We start from the raw sequence: 22,588 nt of genomic DNA on the forward strand, positions 1-22,588 counted from the left end.
GTGTGAGCGCGCCCTAAGTAGGGGTGAAAGTTGGCATTGAGATCCCGAGTTCGAGTACTCTGATTTTCTCAGATCGAATATTCGAGTATTCTTCATCTCCTAAAATTGCACACCGAGGGCCTTAAAATCACATGATACACCCCTGATTGAACCGAATGGCAGTCATTTTTCTCTGGTATATTGGTTGCTGGGTCATTTGGGCTCTCTCTACTCTTGAACAAATGTTCACCACACAGTCTGCACATCAATATCTGCGGATTGCTGCTCTGAAACTGCAGATTTCTGTGGTAAATGCATGTACCACGTATGAACGAGTACTCTGATTTATTCCGAGTACGATTATTTCTGAAAAAAACGAGCGAGTACTCGAGTATTCGGTATAATTGTTTCACCCCTACTCTCTAGTGACTCATTTGCTTCATACGAGACCAGTCAATGAGTTGGTGTGGCTTAGAATTTTTCGCTGTAGAAGAAATCTATTCGTATGTCTATTGGAGAAATAATTGTATTCACTGGTTATAAAATAGGTTTAGACAAACTCACAGAATAAATACCATCGGTCCCTTGGTGTTCGTCCTAAAGAGATTCGACTGGATATCATTCCTACTCACCAAAAGATGTGTAAGATTTTATTATTATGGAGTGCCTTGTTTATCTCTCAATACCTCCAACCATAGCCTTGCCCCTTTTATCCTCGGGATCAGTGTAGTTGTTGGAACGAGGTGTGGACTCAGCAATGTATTTGTTTACATTTTAATACATGTTTATTGTTCCTCCTTTGCTGTGTTGTTTTAGAAAATCGTGGACTAACAGTTTGAAGTCATTGAACTACTTCCAAAAGTTGTATCGACATCAACAGGGTTACGATTTCAGTGCAATATGATGCAGGATGACCTTATCACGATAACCCATGATTATAAACCATTATACACACAGAATCAACAAAACCATCTGCGACACGCACCTGGTTACATTTCTCAAATAAATCTGATCGAGGGTGGGGAAATCTGAAATATCTGAAAGGCAAGACAATTTTATGACAGAGTCATGAAATTCTGCTTCAGCAACATGCACAGCATGACTTCCGTATAAAAAAGTATCACCACGGTCCACCACTACTCACATGTTTCCCCGCAGAAGAACATACTAGTGCCATTTTCTGCAAGAAAAGGCTTGCACATCAATGCGTATAGTACGGTATTGATATGATGTGAAGGCCATCATTTACATACATGTATTGATATAGGGCATTCCATTGATTGGTGACAGAAAAAACAAAAGAAATTATAGCTATAAAAACTGCGTTATGGCAGTTTTCTAAAAAAAAGTTATTGTGTTCTAGTCCATGGACGGACCCCGTCTAAAAAGTAAGAAATTAACGAAATGTGATAGCTGAAAATTAAAATTTCACACAAAACCTCACAATAATCACACACAGAATGAAAAGCTACATTATTATTATTATTATTATTCAAATTTTTGATAGGGCAATCCCCACAGGCCTAAGGTAGATAATCAAGCGAGGTACAGAGGGCTTGATGGCTGATCAAAGCCCAAGGGCTGGGCCCGAGGGCTTTGATCAGTCATCAAGCCCGACTGTACCTCGCTTGAATATGCTTCAGACGATCCCCAACATTTTTTTTGATTTTGAATCAAACTCGCTTCATTCTTTGGGTGATCTCGAGAGTGGACAATGTCGGCCTTTCGTTTGGGATTTCAGAGCAGCCTGAAGTCTAAAGTGCATGTCGTTTTCGTCCCGTTCGTAAGTTTCACACAGAGATTACAGCAAAGGGAAAGTAATGTAAAACGTGTTTCGTGAGAAATTTCTCAGGACTCCGTGTCAAGAGCCAGACGTGGCTGAAGAGTCACGGAAGTATTTTCACTTCCACCACACACGCCTTGCTCACGCTGCATACTGCTGAGAGTTCTGCGGTGCTGGAGCTAGATTTCCAACTCCACAAGTTGAGAGCCACCGGATCCCCGACCACCACCCCTATCGGTTTCTTGTTCTTATAGCCAGATCACCTTGAAAAGACTGAGATTGGGCATGATCAGGGCTTTGATGGTTTTGTCGTACAGTTGCCAATGGCAGCGGGCTTTGATGGTTTTCTCGTACAGGTTGTCAATGACAGCGGGCTTTGATGGAATATCAAAGCCCGCTCTCCGAGGCTGCTGATTGGTCGTAACCTAGCAAAGGGCACGTGGGTCGTTTGAAGCCTTCTTACAGGAAGAAGACCTTTTCCCCTCGTGATCCTCTTTCCTATGCATGCATGTTGCCAATTGTTGGTGCAGTACAAGTTTAGTGTTGAAAGCAGCATTTCAAGTGTTGTGATTATTGTGAGGTTTTGTGTGAAATTTTAATTTCTTACTTTTTAGACGGGGTCCGTCCATGCATGACTAGAACACAATAACTTTTTTTTAGAAAACTGCCATAAAGCAGTTTTTATTGCTATAATAATGATTTGCGTCCACTGATATGGCAGGCCAGTGTGATACATGTCCATGGCTAGCACCAAGAGTACATAACTCTTGCTAGCACCAGTCATGAGCAGAGCACCAGTCACTCTGCTGCAGGTGACGGTATGCAGCAATCTTGAAGCTCTGCAGGTGTGGATCGATCCAACTTTTCATACCGTAGACGGGGACGGAAGCGTACAAAACGGGTGCAATTCGAGTGTGAACAGGAGACGGCGTCGTGCGCCGACTACCGTACTCCCGATTCGTACGTGGAAATTTTTAGCATTTCGAACACTGCGCTTCCCATGATAACTCACAGAATGGCTAGCACGACTTGAGTTAGGAACATAAGATCTCATGTAACTTATTGTACTTAGGGATAGTTCAGAAGCGTGACAGACGAACTATTCTATCATTTCCTGGGGCTATTATTTGAAAGCCACAACTTTCAGGGCCAATTTTTGGTCTTCATGAAAAACTGGTATTGTGAACTTGATTCCGCTTCTTTCAAGGAGAAATAATTGAAAAGAAGTCCGGAAAAACGAGAAATTAGGTCCGAAAGTCACCCCGTCACGGACCATGCCTTATGACTCGCGCCGTTCGACGTTGAGTAATAAAACTATAGGAGGCTAGAGAAGGCTCTTTTCCAGAGATTCACCAGAAAATATTTTCAAATTTCATCTCCACCTTGCCTATAAACTCAAAAATGCAGTCAAAATGTGATCAAAATGACCCCTAAAAAGTTGTACCGCCCCAGCCCCACTGCTGCTTGTCGTGTCGTACGAATCGTACAGGATTTTACAGCTCACCCCAGCCCTAGGCCCTCCCGACAAGCCCTTAGGCCTTACGTCCCGTACCGTCGGCGTTGCGTCGAATGTGAACTTTAAAGGCCGAGACCTAAAGTCGAGGGAGTCTCCGTATCCTTGTTGTAGCTGTTCTTTCTTCATACCTACAAAAGCAGTTTGTAGATAGTTTTGCTGTCAACAGTCTCACGAGGTTTTGGAAATTTCGGCATAATTTGTCGCAGGCCTACGTTGCTCTGCTCAGGGCTGTTCCCGAAGGCCAAGGTCTACAGGCTCCTGACGAAGTGCCCTCGCTGTCGACCTCTGAATCCATTCCATTCCGTCATGGCGGGTACTGGAAAGGTAAGTGATCACGCGGCTTGCAAACTACATCATAGTGTGCTGGTTGGTGGGTTGGTTGGTTGTGTTTATTTGAATTCGCAAACCGAACGGACTGAACATTTCCAATGACAAGGAAGCGAATGAAGTCCAAGTAACCCAGGAATGGGGACACAGATGAAAAGGAAATATGGGAACAGAAGGCTCACAGCAGGCTCACAGCAAAGGAAGAAGAGAAGGAAAGGAAAAGAATAGAAAGAGAAGAAAGCTTTTTAGCAAAAAGAGAAAGGAAAGAAAAAAGGAGAAAATAGGGAAGGCTTGTTCCTGTTGTTGTTATGTCTACTGGGTCCTGCCGCTACTCCGGCTTTGGCCGTGACCACCATGTGTCTCCCCATTCTCTCCTTTATTCTTTCCTTTATCTTTTTCTTCTCGCCGTGACCACGATTTTTCTTCTTTTTCTTCTTTTTCTCCTTTATTCTTTTCCTTTCTGCCGGCTGGCTCCTACAAAACCTGCGAAAAACTACGGAGCCTGAAAAAAGCTAACTGCCCTGTAGCTATATTTATGTGATCTACAGGTTTCTGTGCACTTGAATATGTTCTGTTTCATCTGGCGATGTTTGCATGATGCATGTAACACCCTATTTCAGTCCTTTTTTGCTGTCGTGCCCTCAACTCGCACTCGAGGAGGCCAAAGCAATTTGCTTGTGGTCCCACCTGCTAGCACGCCTTGTTCTGCTAAGCGCCTAATGCACGCTGGAGCCATTATGTGGAATAGATTGCCGCCAGCAGCAAAATGTTCAAACACCGTATTTCCTCGATTAATGGACCATGCTCTAATAATAGACCATGCTCAAATAGTAGACCCTCCTAGAGGCCTCACGGAAAAATAATAGACCATGCCCGAATAAGAGACCCGGTCTCTTATTTGAGTTCATCGCTTTGCGCATGCGCACTAAGAAAGCACGTGGTGGATCAAAAAGGACGCGATTTTAGGTTGCGCAACTACAATTGTTTTTGTAGTGGCTAGTGCTTTCTTTCATTATTTGAGCACGGTCCACTATATTTTCATCGGCACATTGCTGGAAATGGTGGATTTTTAACACGTCATTTCCAGCGATGTGCCGATGAAAACATAGTGGACCGTGCTCAAATAATGGACCATGCCCAAATAAGAGACCGGGGGTCCAACCCTCTTCAAAAAACAAAAGACCGGGTCTATTAATCGAGGAAATACGGTAGGTATTTGGATTTTCAAATCTCAAGCCTTGCAGTATATATTATCAGCGACATAGGACAGTCCTATGTCGCTGATAATATATCTCCCCTTGTCTCTGGCTCCGGCCATGGAATGTCTGGCGGTCGAGTAACGGGTTTCTTCGTTTCTCAGTAAAGTTTCCAGCTTCTGGACGGCAACCCGCTCATCATCGCTGTCGGCGAGGGGAACTACACCCGCCTGCCATAACTTAGCCGCACCCAACCATCATTCAGAGCTGTACAGAGAACTTCCTGCTGCGTAACTGTACCTGCATTTCTGCATAGCCCAGTCAACGACATGTTGTCGGACCACTTGACTTTCCACTCGAGGAAACCGGCCAGGTATATCGAGTCAGGACTAGGCAGGTGGGGTATTTCCACTCTCCGGGCCCACAGCCCTGCCTCTGGCTGTCTTGAGATGGATGATGGCGGGCTGCTGCGCGCGCCTACGGCAGGCTGGCTTGACTGCGCCATCGTGAGCCTTAGCAGAATATGCTGCTGCTAGCTGAGGGATTGGACAATAGATTCCAGCAGGCTTCCTTCTTCTTGAGCCCCTGCCTGCATCCGCTCTGTCAACCCATCGTTGGTGCCTGCTGCTTCATCAGCCTTAGACTTGACAGAAATTCGTGACTTTCACTGCGCCATTTTTCGTCCTGCTCGAGGCAGACAAACTCTTCGAAAGATGAGAATGAATCATCAGTGAAATGTAATGGCTTTAAAGGGAAGCTGGCTGCAAAGGCGGCTTGGAATGTGACATGTGAATGTGCTAACGTTATGTGCAAGGCGCGAGAGGTCCAGAAGCGCAGCGGGCTACAGTGCATGGAAACAGGTGCAAACAATAGCAGCCTATGTGCCAAGACCCATGCAGGGAAAGGTGCTATGATATCACCACACATATAAAAAACATGATTGGCTGTTTTCTCGAGTATCCTGCGAGCATCCTTGAGTATCCTGCGAGCATCCGCTTCTGGCCATTTTCAGAGCACAATCGGCTTACCTCTACCCATGGCGTGGATAATGTTCTTGCGCCTTCCTCTTTCGGTCTCATCCGGACTGGTGCGGGGAAATGGTGCACCACCACGTTATGAACCCTCCGGTTTCATTCCACCCAGAGTAGCTATGTCATAGAGCACTGCGTTATATTACTACTGTAAAACCCATATATAGAACGAAGTGCTAACTCTAACGAGTTAACGAGGAGAAATCTGTCGTTAGAATAGAAATCGTTATACCGAAATCGATACATATATTGTCCTGTTGAGCGGTGAGAATGAGTGAGAATCGTTACCGATGGTACACGTAAACTAGTCAATTTTGGGAAATCGTTATATATTCGCCTCGTTAGAATAATGGCTTGTACAGTACCACACCGCATCATTCTATTTCCTATTTCCTATTTTTATTTTTCTCCTCAGCTTCTTCTTCATAAGCTGTTGACGGAGACTCCCTTGATTTAGGCTAAGGCCTGTGGAGAATCCATAAATACAAATACAAAATACCACACAATTTGTGGCCATTTGTAATTGTTTGTCATGACTCATATTACAGGTGTGGCATATTTTCATGACTGACTGAAATAAATTTGCAACAACTGTGCACATGACGGAGTAAAATAACTGCAACATGGCAATAACATAGCACCTCTGTTATAGGGCTATAGAAAACCTTGCCTACACAGACCAAGTCGCTAGGAAATGTTGACATTTTAGTTCTTAGGGGTATATGTAATAAGTAATTGCAGTACAAATCCGCGCTTGATTTATCCCTGTCAGACTTATGAACACACATCTGCTGGTGAGCTGGAACACTTATACTGGCCTTTTTTGTTATTTTCTGCCTAGATGGCATCATCCCTTCCGCTTGGACTGCTCCTACTCGTACAACTCCTTACCATATGGACTGTGCATGGACAAGCAAGTAAGCCCAGTAAATTTATGTAACTTACAACTTCTACCAGGATGAAAATCAAATGCGCAATTTGCCATCTCATTTCTTGTCATCTGATGTTCTGAGAGGCTGAGTTTCTCTCAGCCAACGTGACCAGGTTTGGCAGTGTGTGTGAGTGAGTGTGTGTGTGTGTGTGTGTGTGTGTTTGTATGTGTGTGTGTGTGTGTGTAATTTTTGTGGGTGGGTGTGCATGTGTGTGCGCATGTGTTTGTATGTTTGATTGCATGTGTGTGTATGTTCGTGTGTATGTGTGTATGTATGTGTGTATGTTTCTTTATAATTATGTTTGTGGGTGTGAATGTTTCTTTTTGTGTTTGTGTATGTTTGTGCTTATGTGTGTATCTGAATATATGTGTATGTGTGTGTGTGTGTGTGTGTGTGTGTGTGTGTGTGTGTGTGTGTGTGTGTGTGTGTGTGTGTGTGTGTGTGTGTATGTGTGTGTGTGTGTGTGTATGTGTGTGTGTGTGTGTGTGTGTGTGTGTGTGTGTGTGTGTGTTTGTATGTGTGTGGTGTGTGTGTGTGTGTGTGTGTGTGTGTGTGTGTATGTGTGTGTGTGTGTGTGTGTGTGTGTGAATGTGTGTGTGTGTGTGTGTGTGTGTGTGTGTGTGTGTGTGTGTGTGTGTGTGTGTGTGAATGTGTGTGTGTGTGTGTGTGTGTGTGTGTGTGTGTGTGTGTGTGTGTGTGTGTGTGTGTGTGTGTGTGTGTGTGTGTGTGTGTGTGTGTGTGTGTGTGTGTGTGTGTGTGTGTGTGTGTGTGTGTGTGTGTGTGTGTGTGTGTGTGTGTGTGTGTGTGTGTGTGTGTGTGTGTGTGAATGTGTGTGTGTGTGTGTGAATGTGTGTGAATGTGTGTGTGTGTATTTGTGTGTGCATGTGCATGTGGCTATGAGTGTATTTGTTCTGGTGAATGTGTGTGTGTATTTTGTGCTTCCCGGAATAGCATGCCCTTCTGGACGAAGCTGTGTCTGTAAGTTGCTCATGATATTAGTCAATGTTGGCATTTCAAACCTAAGGCACAAGGCTAGTTCGCCGCAAATCTGATGTCAAAGTTTCCCAATCATTGGGCAACTTTATGAAACTTTATAAAGCTTTTGAGTCGTGACCATGCCAGTATTTGCGCAAGGTGTGAGTTAAGAATCACCCTGTATCTTCCTGTAGTTGCTCTGTTCTCTATCTCATGATCGATAACCGTTGTACAATTTCTTCCAGCCTCGAAAACTTTCCTTCCTGTGAAAGTACCGATGCTTGTGGCTTTCAGTAAACGCTGTTCCCAGTGTAAATTTAGCCTGGTGCAGGGCCTAATTGAAATTGCGCGAATCCCCCCTTTCTATTCTTACGTTACTTCATAACTTAGAAGGCTGGAAGGAGTTTGGTTTTGTTCTTTCCAGACGTGATGCATCTAAGCATCAGATTGTTGAATGTCAGTGTCAAATCATGAAGATAGTTGCTCCAACGAGGAGCACACGCTTCTTGCCGAACTTGACACTCCTCCTCCCCGTTGGAGCAACCATCTTCATGACTATTACCGCCGAAGTCGCAACTTCTAAGTTAGTATCAAATCAGTCAGTTTTGTGCAAATTGTTGCACATTTTGACTCAACAGTATCCTATAACTGTTAGTGTTGGACGAAAAGGATAATTTACGGTCCCCTCTTTTTTAATGCACTAATACATATTGGGTTCAGTAGAGCGTCCAGCCCCTATAATGATGTCCATCCGCTATATAGAGTCCATTGGTCCAAAATCCACTATACATAGTCCCAACTTGGAATCAACTGTAAGTTCAAAGTTTAGATCCACATGACTCCCTGTATAGAGTCCTGCCAATTGACTCCCCCCCCCCCCCATATAGAGTTTATTTTTCCAAAAATCCACTATACACAGTCCAAGCTTGGAATCAACTATAAAGAGTCTTTCTGTGGACAACACTCTGTGTATAAAGTCCAGCCAACTGGACATCCCCTATACAGAGTTCAAAATTACTCACAGGATCAGCTGTAAGCAGTGAATAATAACCAGAAAATTGCCACTCCCTTTAAAATCCTTTATTATCATTCATTTCTCAAGGTAAAAAAAAAAGGTATTGAGACTCCACTGCAGCCACTTCACTACATGAAAAACCCTTCAAACACCATCCTCAAATCAAGTGGTCTCTTCGCTGCAAATTACAATATCTCAATCATATAGTGTTGAGCTAGGGGTGAAACAAGTATCTATTTTGACCAATCGATCACTCATTCATAATATTCGACCAAGTATCCGATTATTTCGAGTATGTTATCAAAACTCAAAAGCGCTAGATTTATGAGTTCTCGACAAATTCGGAAGAAATTATTCGTGAACATAGAACAAAAATCGGCAACATCTTGTACAGAGTGTAAAGTAACGATTTTCATCAGTACTTTCATATCTCATAACAAACTAACGCTACTTGCCGTGGCGATCACATCGTCCAAGTCATAAAATACTGACTCAAAGGCATGCATAATGCATGAATACCAGTGGACGAGCGGTACAACAAAAAGCTTTTGAAAAATAGAAGGCCAATACTAAAAACAACATCTGAGTGCAACATTTCAAATACTCTCTCGTTTGAAATTTTCGGACGATTACTCGAACATTCGAACTAATCGTTTCACCCCTACAGTCCATTCAGAAAAAATGAACTTCTAGCTTTTGGCCATAAATGGGTCAAACGTTGAGTTTTTTTAGAATTTTTTTCTGCAATCCCATATGGAATCCTCTTCCAATTATGTTTCTGAAGTTTTTTTGTCCAAAAAGCAAGCCATAGCAAGAATAGGATTTCGGCCAGGTTTTGCCCCAAAAGCACTGAATTGGGAAAAAGTTCTAGGGCTGAAACAATTATACCGAATACTCGAGTACTCGCTCGGTTTTTTCAAAAATAATCGTACTCGGAATAAATCAGAGTACTCGTTCACACATGGTACATTCATTTACCACAGATATCTGCGGTTTCAGAGCAGCAGTCGGCAGATATTGATGTGCAGACTGTGTGGTGAGCATTTGTTCACGAGTAGAGAGAGCCCAAATGACCCACCAACCAATATACCCGAGAAAAATGACTGCTACTTGCTTCGATCAGGGTTGCATCATGTGATTTTAAGGCCCTTGGTGTGCAATTTTTAGGTGATGAAGAATACTCGAATACTCGAATATTCGATCGGAGAAAATCAGAGTACTCGAACTCGGGATCTCAGTGCCAACTTTCACCCCTAGGAAAAACCATCAAAATCCAGGCCGTTTGACCCCGCCTGCAACAGTGCATTCTGCGGTTCGAACCCCATTTCAGGCACCCTTTTTGGACCCTTTTTCAAATTTCAAAGTTCGCAGCACTGCACTGTGTACGATGAAATCACGAAAAATCGCCAAATACGGGAGCTCGCCAGAGCCAGGACCCATCTTTTTATGAATGGACTGTAAGTGTCTGCAAGTTATTGTGCACGCACACAAACATGCACAAACCCACACATCGCCAACAAAATACTAAGAAAAACGAAGAACCGAAAGACAACAGGCTGTGATGGAGAGCCAAGGGGTATTGTTTTCTAATAAATATTGTCCTCGAGCGCACGTACACACACACGCACACACTCACACAAGCTTATACAACGCCAAGTAAACACTAAGAAAATAGTAGAGACACAATACACACGCAACTCCAACTGGCATGCAAACGTTCATCCGTTTACACGTGAAGTCAAGAAGGATAACAAATAATTATACGTAACGAATGCATATGTTGACGGATGCATGCACGTTTACATACATGTAGTAGTGTAAGAGAGTAACATAGTGCAGTAGTCAGCATAATACTAGCACATGCGGAGAGTGCAATGGCAAGCTTCACCGTTGCTCATGGCCACGCAAATGTTCAGCAGTACTCAGTTCTGCAAACTTCTGAAGATTAACACACCTGCAACAAATAGACAGCATAATGATACTCGTATGAATGATGCATGGGAGCACACAACTACCAAGTTCTCAACGAATGTGATGCTCAATGAAGATCCATCCACGCAAAGACCTGTGAACAGGTGACGGTACCGCGGGTGGGGACAATAGGGACCTTTCGCACCACGACTTGCGAAACCTGAATCTGTTTTCAACGAAACGATTGAGAGCCGAATCAAACTTTTGTTTCGCTTTAGATTCGTAGCAAATGCGAAAGGTCCCAAATAAACTATTAGTAATAGGAGGAATAAGATTGTTTGTGCACACTCAAGACGCACAGATACACTAACATACATGTAGTGTACACCACAGTCTTTCACTTCACTAAAACTAAATTGAAATCAAGGAGTTAATTAAAACAATCGGTACAGCGTTACCGCAGTCAAATGGTCTTCCCCAAGATGGAAATGCAATGATTTATAGTCCCGAGGCAATTTTATGGACACATTGTCAGGTTTGTGACATCAAAATGGTTACTTCATGGAATACGAGTATTAGCTTGAAGCTTTTTCTTGTCATTGGGATACAAGCAATCCTCCTACTACTACTAGTACACTGACGCTGAGTTTGCGGATACCATTATTTTGACATTATACTAGAGGAAGAGTATCGCGGAGTTCACATTATCACAGGGAAAACACATTTCTCATGAAATAAAATTGATGATTGATGCAAAGTCCTTGCAGTCCTTGAGGACTGCCACGCAACTATTATGAAGCCGTTGATTACTTTTAGGGCATTCGTTCAAGCCATATCAAACAAACGCGATGCGCTCCTTGGAAAGGAAAAAAAATTCAAGCATAACGACAGAACAGCAGAAGAATCGAAACGAGTAACACCTTTCTTACCTCAATCATCGTCCCGCCGTGTAGGTTGCAGTTGGACAGCCTTTGGACACGGTGGTACAGGCAGCTCTTGTTCAGTCACACAGGGTATCCGTGTGGCGTTGAACGAAAGAGAGTGTCCAGGGGCGTACGCCGCTCGCCTCCAGGAGTGGTTCCCATGCCAACTGATGCACCAACATTCCACACAATTGAAGTGCTGTTTTTCGTATCCCACGGAGTTTCTGCATATTCTCCTCAGACTGAGTGAAATTAACATCCACAAGCTGCTGGACGATGATGTCATTGCTACGCATTATTTTATGATTTTAAAGGACAGACGTTTTCCCCGTTTTATGGATGTTTTGTTCAACATGACGATTGCATGCGGTCATGAAAGCTGCCTAAGTTTCAAATCACCTGAAGCAAACATCACACAGGGCAAACGGAAGCCATCATTGCATGCCTGTCAAAAGACTACCCAGGGTAACTCCTCTAACAAGGGTAGTTGAAAGTGGCGCTGTTTGCCATCCGTCTGGACACGCACAGGAAACGAAATCCTTCGCCTTCGGTGGTGCACAATGATTGTCGATGACGGAAATCTTTTCTGTGTCCAGCAAATTTCGGGGGACTGGATTCCGCTGTGGACGTCGACTTTCAGAATATCCCGTCCAACACACTCACTCCCATGTCATTGAAGTTAGTTCTGGATGATCCAGCAGCTTCCAACAACGGTCGCTCTACAGCTTCGATGACGATTTCTTCCTCAACTCTGCTCGTTGGATGCAGACTTCGCTTGCAAGTCAGGTGCGTCTGCATTCTCATCTATCGCTTGACCTTCGCCACTAGCACTGGCTACACGCTTTGCCTGCAGCTCAAAATAGCTCTGAATAGAGCGCTGGCCCTCTGGATGTCGACGCTTCATTTTTTCTTTTCCACAAAGCGAAAGCATTGTCAAAACATGACCAACTAATTACTTTGTCAAAACAAACTCCAAAGGAAAATTTGACTCTCAGATCGAGGAATCCAGCGATGTAACTACAGTAAAGACTTTGTTGAAATCAGTTCAGTACGCTGTGTCCCAGCACTACTTTCACACCTGGGCTAGTCACCGTCCTCGATCGGACCGTCAGGCGGATGCCAGGCATGCACTTGCACTGTGAGCGCTGGGCCTGGATCAACAAATTCTCTGCACCCACATGGATTTTTTTTACTGGTTCCCGGGTATCCCGGGAACCACCCTATGTACGCCCCTGGTGTCAGTGTATCTGACTCGTCAGATTGGAACTGTGCTGAACTTCTTCTTATTCTTCGCTTTCCGCTGTCATCCCGCGCACTGCTGAATCGTCTTACTGTCAGCAACTGCACAGCAGAACTGGAAACCATGGCCAGTCAAACAGGGGATCCTTGTGGCATCGAACGAAAGAATGTCAATGCACCTGACTCGTCAGATTTGAACTGTGCCGAACTATTCTCGTCCTCCAATGTCTGCTTTCATCCCGCGCACTGATGAAACGTCTTCAGAGAACCAGAAGAGGCATTCCAGATCTGATTTTGAACGTCTCCTTTTCCTCCTTGGTTACCTCGAGACAGATTACTGGCAGCCATGGCTGAATAGAAGAAAGGAATGCGTTGCCACGAGGCAAACTGAAAAGGTGTTTCTTCTCTTTCCGGCACTACACACAGGATATCCGGATGGCGCGACTGGATAACCTGAACTCTTGGACTGTGAGTAGGGGACTTGTAGAAAAAGTGCACTCCCTATAGGGGATTGAGCGGCTGGACGAAGCTGATAAAACTGAGCGGACTTCTGGACTCTGAATAGTGGATTTTGGCCCAATGGACTCTATTATAGGATGCTAGACATAATATTGGTCATGGACTTTGTACTGGGCGGTTTCGATTACACGTTAACATAATTCTGGAACTGTTTTTTTTTAATTCTGGAATGACCAGAATGAGCGGATTCCACCCTTGTAAACGAACGACTGGAATTCACAACGAATTTTTTTCATGTCATGTCACCAACAAAATTGATGAATCGTAAAAATAGATAACGTACACCCTCGCGCGCACGTGGACCCAGCATCGCACACACGGCAGCCAGGGAGGCTCTTTGCGCGCTTGAGTCATGACCAGACACACCGACTGTGCAGTTCTGGCGCCAGAATTAGAGAAATTCCGCCCTTTCTTCGGAATTGACGGATTTGACGGAATTGGATAAAATCAATTCTGTTGAGTACAACAGGAGAACAACTTAGCGAATCAAGTCTAGCGGCAGATCTTCTTCGAGTGAAAGTCGGGGGTCGAGAATCAAGAATCAAGAATCGAGAGAGAGTTGAGAGAGAGGCAACGTACTTGTAATATAAAGGGCCTGGGTAGCTATGGCAAACATGGACGCGCAAATAGCTACCCAGGCCAAATGAATAATGCATGAACTAATGAATTATATGAATTAATATATTGTAATTACTTGTGGGCCTAACATACCACCCCTCCATGAAAAAAGAATCCCGCGTCCTCGCGGAGAAAAAAAGAAAAGAGAACGGCATCTTTTTAAGGAAAATAGTTAAAAAAAAAAACAGAAGTAAAACCAATCATATTAAGGACGTTTAGCAACACGAAAGTTCGAAAGAAAATTCGAGTCTGGGAATGAGTACAGAAACAAAGGTCGAAACTTCGAAAACTTGGACGCGAAGTTGTAGTGATTTGCGAAAGTAACTTATTCTTTTCTCGGTACGCATTTCACTACAGGGAGTAGTAATTTTACAGCCCCCTGCTTGAGAATGAGCTGCATATCTCTTAATTTGCTAAATCCTATATATAGGATTTTGGTCATATTTTTCAACTCAAAATGGGTGTGGCATGAGAATAGCAAAAAGTATGTGACCAATTCTTCCTTGCTAGGTCTTAGTAGATATCGAGAGTTGAATAAGATAATTTTTTCAAACACTACCATCTCAGGCTCATCTCCTTGCCCAATATTACTAAGGCCTGTGCCCTATTTTTCGAATCCTATATATAGGATTTGAGATTTTATCGGACCTTGTTTTATCCTTAAAACTGGTAGTTTCATGACGGCATGTGCGATATGTCGTCATGAAACCACCCCGTGCCACACCTGCAATGTTCTTCTGTACATTCACTGCTTCAGTCCTTTCCATGACAGCAGCTGAACAATTATGCTCAAATTTCCAATTATTGCTGAAAATGGATATTCATCAGAAATATTATCGCCCTATGAATCTAAAATGTAAACATTCATGCCTCAAACATATTAACAACTTCCATGAAAACCATTATGTCGTTATTATTTGTCGTGATGACCAATAACAACGGCATAAAAGGCACACATTTTCAAATCCTATATATAGGATTTTCGGTCAGCAAATTAAGAGATACGGTACGGTACTATAAGATTCAAATAGCTTCGAGAAAAAGTCGTTTCGCATTGCTAAACCTCACAAGTTCTCTTTTTCGAAATAGATTTTCGCGAAATATCGCCACCACCAAAAGTTCAAATTTTCGCATTGCTAAACGTCCCTATTAATGTAATGTAATGTAACCCAATCATAAATGTGATGTAATGTAACCCAATCATAAAATGTAATCGACATTTAAGACATGCATATAATGTTGTAAATCTTGAAGCGAGGTAATCTAAGAAGAACGACAAGGACAACGGCGAGGAAACGACAGGCACCACGGAAGACAACAACTTCCGAAGCGCCTGCCCGCACAAGCAACACCAAAGAGAAAAGGACAACGACAAAGAAACGACAGGCACCCCGGAAGACAACAATTTCCGAAGCGCCTGCCGGCTCACGCACCACGTTTACACATATACTCAACACAACAAGGATGGCAGTACACAAGAACAGGCGAAAACCAGGCAAAACCTCTCTATTTTTCTCTTCGTCTTATTATTTTCCCCGCGGTCGCGGTTCTTTTTTTGCTCAGGGGGAGGTTTGTTAGGTGCCTCCTCCCGTACAATCTTACCTACAACCTTTCCTAAGCTGGCCGGCCTGCATGCCCCCGTACTACGTCATACTGACCTTTCGTTCCGTTGGCCTGGGTAGCTACTTGCGCGCCCATGTTTGCCACAGCTTTTATATTGCGTTGTTTCTCAGTTGGTAGAGCATGAGACTCTTAATCTCAGGGTCGTGGGTTCGAGCTCCATGTTGGACGCCAATGTTGAGTACAACAGGAGAACAACGTAGCGAATCAAGTCTAGCGACAGATCTTCTTCGAGTGAAAGTCGGAAGTCGAGAATCGAGAATCAAGAATTGAAAATCAAGAATCGAGAGAGAGTTGAGAGAGAGGCAACGCAATATAAAGGGCCTGGGTAGCTATGGCAAACATGGACGCGCAAGTAGCTACCCAGGCCAAATGAATAATGCATGAACTAATGAATTATATGAAATAATGTATTGTAATTACTTTTGGGGCTAAAAATTCTAACGAGGGAATTTGTCACTTTTTGTGTAATCGAACTGTGAACAATAACTAATTCTAGAATTGACCGAAATGGGTGTAGTCGAAAGCGCCCACGGAGTCCTACATAATTATTATAATATTTTAGAATGAGGACGGAGAGAGAAAAGCATTAATGTACTGCCTCATCTACGTAAGCTTCTACGCAAGTACGCACGGCAAGCCAAGTTGGACTTGTCGAACTATTGAACGTTTTCGTGTCCTTCTTCTCAAAATACGACAGGGTATGATGGAAATTCTCTGAGACACTAGAAAGATTTAAAAAAAACTCCAAGATGTAGCACTAGAAAGGAAATGTGAAAGAAACACCTTTATCGTGCAGTATCAGTAGAATGGTGTGGAGTGCGGATGGATGGTCAAGACTGCGTGTGATGGGGGGGGGGGGGGGCAGCGACGTCGGATATCGCCGGTACAACCAGTAGGTGCAAGATCTTTCTGTGCTCACATTATAATGTTTCTCATAGCATCCAATGCGTGTAAAATTCTGAACCTGCAGACCACTATAAATGTCCACATAATAAAGGAACTTTCACCGCCATAACGAACATGGCAGTGAACTTTTCAGCAGCCCAAGATACTTGTAGAGAACGATACATGATGTTGCCTAGCATTTACCATTATAAATGCTACCGAGAGTTTGTCCGTACACAACTTGACAACCAACCAGCCTGGGTGCACCGTGTCACCGGAGACAAGGCCCTAGCAACAGATGGCGCACAATACCATCGGAATCATAAATTTTCAGTCACGCTATGTGTCCCGGGTAAGTGATCAATTTCTGCTTACGCTCATACCCTAAATTATGAGATGCATATTTTCAAAGACTAAATCATGTAACGTCTCAATGAAAGAGAGTGCGTCATGTTTATGGTTGCAGTGTGTTTCGTACATGAAAATGCCAAGCATATGACGGCGTGCAACCGCAATCAACAGGACAAGCCGAATCGACATGGGAACTTTAATTGAACAAAATTCCAAAGGTGGAAACTAGTTTTCATCGACCACCACCCTATAGCTGAGCTCTCCAACCGATCTTAACATGCTGCCATAGCACACCATGCACAAAGCCACACATCTGTCGGTTCTGAATTTCGGCACACTCCTGTTTCCAGTCTAAAACTACAGTGATTGAATTTGTAATTTGTATTGTTCAAGGATTCCCCAAAGGCTTTCGCCTGTCGAGGGAGTTTCCAAGCTTTCCATAATACCAAATCTGTGAAAGAAGTGATAAGCAATAGGTGAGCAAAGAAAGAGAAAAAAGACATAGTCTAGGGCAGAGCTCTGCGCTTGAACATATGAGTATAAGCGTGCAGAACTGGGATAATATTAATGATGAAAAGTGTGCCAGAGATAAGCTTCTAAAGAATACGATGTGACGCAACATATTCAAAGGAATTCCGCTTGAGTGAAACCAATGCTCGTAGAACTGTTTGTGCAGTTCTTGCTTTTAAGACTGTGTTTACACGACAACGCTCAGTCGCCGGGGGCGAAAACGCAACGAAATCCTTTCGGATCCAGGGTTCATTTACACGGTATGCGGAGCAAAACGTAAAAGTTGTACACCAAAACGGAATAAAACCAAAACGCTGGCTAAGGTGGAAGAATTTGAAAACGGAACTGTTCTGCCGGATAAATTTGGGTGTGTAAACGGTCGAAACGGTGCGCTGGCCTCGTTTTCAGTCAGGTTTGTTTCGTTTTCTGTCGTTTACATGAATCCGACAATCCCAAAAAAATATTTGTTACAATTTTCGTCATGTGACGTGTGTTGTCGTGTGCCTGTTTTCAACCATTACTTGAGTGTGATTGGTGCTTCCACGGCAACACTTGGCACATGACGAACTTTGGCGGATCATTTGCTCTCGTGTAGACGCTTGAAAACGGAGACAAACGGATACCACCTCGGATCGGCTTTGGTCGTGTAAACGTACGAAAATGAAAAAAAGAAATGCGGGACTGAAAACGGAAAACTGGCCGCGCGTTGTCGTGTAAACGCAGCCTAAATTTGCTTAATAGAGCATGTCTGAGAAAACCAGAACATATGTGCAATACGATCTCTCAGATTTCGCGTCAGATTTCGCTCAAATTTTGCAGGTAGGTTTGCTTTGGGGTGTAGATCGACATTCCAAAGCCCGAGCAAAATCTTTTGAAGGGAACCATGAAATTGGCATACCCCTTAATATTGGCCCAATATTGGTAGGATTTATGGGTCTACAAACGAGCCACGGCACAGCGTACAAGAACAAGCTACGAACAAAACTCTATCAAGCCAACATTACCTCACCTTAGAAGAGTTCTTGGGGCAGCAACACTTAGCCACGCCAGCATCCCAGAAGACGAGGGCAATCATCCCTTGACGCCACAAATTTTCGTCTTGAAAATAGCCAAATTACAAGCGCCGATAAAACAGCGAGCTACGTCCTCAATTAGCAAACACTATACACCGGCAGATAGTAGAACACCTCTTCTAGCACTGAAGACATGTCCTCCATCATCCTTTTTGGGTTTTCTTGAAATAAACAATTTTGAATTTTTCCACTCCACCATTATGAAATACGTCCAAACTCATACCTGCACAGGAAAGCTCCCCCCCCCCCCCCCCCCGCTACGTCTAGTCAGCAATTTCTACTCCAGCACCACTCCCAAGGCTGCAGAACAAAGTGTATTGGTGACTCTGACAAGGAAAAGCCACCAACATCTTTCGGTGCAACAGTAAAATCCAAAAACTACAAGCAAAAATTCAGTCACTTTTGCATCAACTGTTGCACCGAAAAATGTTGGTGGCGCAAGGAGAAGCTTGTCGTTTGGAGTGACAAGTGATCACCGCTGCTTTTCCTTGTCAGAGTCAACAATACACTTTGTTCTGCAACGCTGGGAGTGGTGTTGGAGTAGTATGTTTCAGAATGGTCAAGTTTTTGTGCGGGCTTTGGAATGTCGATCTACACCCTAAAGCAAACCTACCTGCAAAATTTGAGCGAAATCTGCACATATGTTCTGGTTTTCTCAGACATGCTCTCTTAAACTGGTCAAGGACATGGTTGCACAGCTTTTTGTGTTCTTGTCTCCCCAACCCAGTCTAAGTAAGCTCATTATTCTGATTAGCCTTTCTTACCTATACGGCGAAGCGATCGTCATGTGGAACTGTTGCTTGTTACTCCCGCTTATTTTTTCCATTAATCCATCCGTAGTACCAAGGCGTTCGGTTCTTCACAATTCATGTTCGCTTAGCTTCCCCTCCATCGATTTTCGAATCCTTTAATAGAGCCAAACAAGTTGTGTGGCTTGTTGCTATCGGTCCTTGAATAGTGGTAACGTGATTACGTTATGTGGAACCTCTCTATTGCCAGTCTGGCCATTTCTACAGCCCTCTTAAGAGTTGTGTATATCACTGTTGAGGCATCCGATGGTTAAAAAAAATACTACTACTACTATTACTACAGGATTCACCAGGCTAAACCATCTCCTGGGATGCCAATTTACATAATACAAACCTCAGTTTCCAGCTCTATAACCCACTTGTGAACAACGGATAGCAGCGTGACCCAGTGCTGCTCATAGATCAGGAGAAATGGCATTGATAGCTGTTGGCAATCCGCTGCTTCATCCCCTGAAAACCACCGAGCCACTGACTGAAGCTGTAGTCTTGTGTAGTCTGGAGTTCAGTACACGGCTTGTAGGATATTTATCCCATGTATCCTTGGGATTCTTCCATTTTTCCATGTCGTATTGTTTGAATAAACCCGTTTTGGCTTAATCTAGAGAGAAAAAAAATACTGTAAAGTACACGTCTCACGAGAGCGTCCCAACTTGATTTTACAGCCAGGGAAGGGAAATTCATATGGCAGAGTGCAACGATGTTTGTACGACGTGAGAACCTTAGTATGCTAAGGTCACTATTTGTGTGGGGCTCGTGTCTGCTTGAAGGTAAATTGAGTACGGATTGACTGCAGAACGGGTACCATGTTCGTGTCGTATGACCTACTGGCAGGAGACCACCTCCACAATACGACCACGAAAGGACGAGGCGGTGGGGCGCTCTGGCGGTACTTTACGGTATATGAACTTTGCACGAGTAGAAAATTATGATGAAGAAAGGAAAAGGGCGATATGTTACGTATGTTATGTTACATTGGCTCTCCATCCGAGTTCAGTAGAAAATTGTTGGCTTTAAAATTGGTTGTCATAGCAGCAACATATCTGTGATCATATCATATTCCTGCAGCCATAATTCAATGTGATATACCCTTTCAAAAGGTCAATCTATATGCCTTTAAGACCCCTGGAGAGACCTTCAAGGATGCCCTGGCAACGTGTGCAAAACATAAAATGATAATGCCCGGAAATCTTGGTACTAAATGCTACGGGGAGTTTACGGAGACCGCACTTGACAACGAACCAGCCTGGTTGAATGTTCTGACAGGAGGCCTGGCATTGGCAACAAATGGTGTACAATACAATCGAATTAACATAAAGCTTAAGGTCACTTTTTGTGTCCCAGGTGAGTGCACAGGTCACTGTTCATATGTTTGTCCCCATCCATTAGAAAGGTCAATGTGTCCTTGAATAATGAAGATACCGCTTTGTAGAGGTGTTGTTATTGGTCAGAAACAAAAACCCAGATACATGAGAATGTATGTAACCAAAAACGGTGATAAAGTTTAGAAAATAAATACAAGTCTGTTGTCTTGCACCCACCCATTTTGTTTGTTTTCCTTTACAAGATCACGTGGTCTTCAAGCAGGTTCTATTTTCGCAGAGAGTCTATAATGTAGAAGGGCATTTTGTTGATAGGTTGTTAAGCTTCTCGGAAAAGTCGAAGAAACGGTACTCTAATGGTCATCACGTGGCTTTGACAGCAGTTCGCTTGCACTGATCCCAAGACGCGGGATCCTGAAAGTTTCAACCACCTCCGAAGATCGGAGAGCTTGGAGAGATCTGGAGAGTCCCCTAAAATACAGAGAGAATTATGAACCCTTTTCGAACTTTTCTTAGAATCTCGAACTTTTCGGAGAGGATTTAATACCGAAAAATGAAATAACCTATGAGGATACAATAGTCGTAAACGGCAATGAACGAGAGAGCTTGGAAGCTCAGGGCCCTACGCTATGCATTTTTGCCTAGCGAGAGTCAACTTTCTCTTTGCATTCGAGGTACTAGGACACCATCTACCACCTTGATGACCGAGGCGAAAAAAGAATAGGGATGTTATAAATTGCTCATTTCTCCTTTTTTGTTTAACGACATAACCTGGGATTCGAACCCGCACTATTGCTCTGCATGCATTCCCCCGATACACTTCGCATACATACTCATTCTTCCAAGTTGCTTCACATTATGATCTTGCATTTCAAAGCCCTATTTGAATATCGTGGCCAGCTGTCTTTGATGGTACGGAACGGGACAGGTACGGGATATAGCGTCAGGTATGCTGATGGCACAAACAAACAAACAAACACGGAATTAACCCTCATTCCGGGTTGTGGGGTCTGGTTTATTTCAGGAAACATGCGTGGGGTCCGTTTGGACCCCAGAAACCTACATCGTAGTCAGGTACAATAGGTGGTATCTTGTTGATCATCTATGGCTTAGCTGTCCAACAAGCCTGCCTGCATCACCAATGAGAAGGCATCCAGGCATCTCATTTTCTTGGGGCAGCTAGATACCGACTTTGTGAATGCTCGTATTCAGTGCCGCGTGGACTTTGAGCTAACAGAAAAACAAGAATAATGGTCTGTTGGCACACACAGGTGCTTTCTTACTTGACACACATACACCAACTGTGTTGTTTTATGGAAACTGGATCTAGATATTTTGGCTTCTGCTGTTCAAACAGGGTAGATAAATGGACGCGGATGCGGGGTCCATTCCCACCCAGACATGTACTTTTGATTCTCCAAATACTTTGAAGAACATACTGTGTCATATAGTCCTTTATGGAGCTCTGGAAGACCATTTACTAGCCGGAAGCAAAATATTCCCCTTGCGAATGGACCCCTCATCTGTGTCCATTTATCTAGCCTGTTTGAACAGCAGTTGCCAAAATATCTAGTTCCAGTTTCTATAAACAACACAGTTCGTGTATGTGTGTCAAGTAAGAAAGAACCTGTGTGTGCCAATACAACATCAGTATTCGTGTTTTTCTACATTTAACCATTTTTCGACCATATAATCGGAAATACTCAGTTGCTGGTTTCATGTCTCCTTCACGTCATACTCCACCTTTCTGCTGTAGAATGTAGGTTGTTTTCAGCAGTGATACGTGAAGAGAAACACAAGAACAAAAACTCTCAAATATGGTCTCAGCTCATGGATACTCAGCGATTTATGACTGGGGTCCAAACAGACCCCAATATACTGGGAATGTAGGAAAATGTCAACATGAAATGAGGGTTAAAGCTGTGTGGACCCTGGCTAGCGCCAGACGTTACTGAAGTAACGTCTATTGCACAGCTACGGGAATAAGATATTCTCTTTCTACCCCAAACTACAAACTCAGTGACAAGTTGGAATAAGATAATTATTCTCTTTTT

General features: G+C 43.5%; 1 protein-coding gene across 1 annotated transcript in view; it reads left to right on the forward strand.

Annotated features, from left to right (window-relative positions):
• Positions 1-3,416: 3,416 nt before the first annotated feature.
• Positions 3,417-22,588, forward strand: part of LOC135828525 (uncharacterized) — an 82,635-nt gene continuing 63,463 nt past the window's right edge. Inside the window, exons 1-5 of the mRNA XM_065340967.1 lie at positions 3,417-3,602; positions 6,674-6,749; positions 7,716-7,742; positions 16,558-16,824; positions 20,281-20,556. Of these exons, the coding sequence (XP_065197039.1) occupies positions 3,585-3,602; positions 6,674-6,749; positions 7,716-7,742; positions 16,558-16,824; positions 20,281-20,556 (664 nt within the window). The 5' untranslated portion in view covers positions 3,417-3,584. The remainder of the gene's footprint in view (positions 3,603-6,673; positions 6,750-7,715; positions 7,743-16,557; positions 16,825-20,280; positions 20,557-22,588) is intronic.

This window comes from Sycon ciliatum, chromosome 12 (genome assembly GCF_964019385.1).
Source record: "Sycon ciliatum chromosome 12, ocSycCili1.1, whole genome shotgun sequence".
Classification (NCBI taxonomy): Eukaryota; Metazoa; Porifera; class Calcarea; order Leucosolenida; family Sycettidae; genus Sycon; species Sycon ciliatum.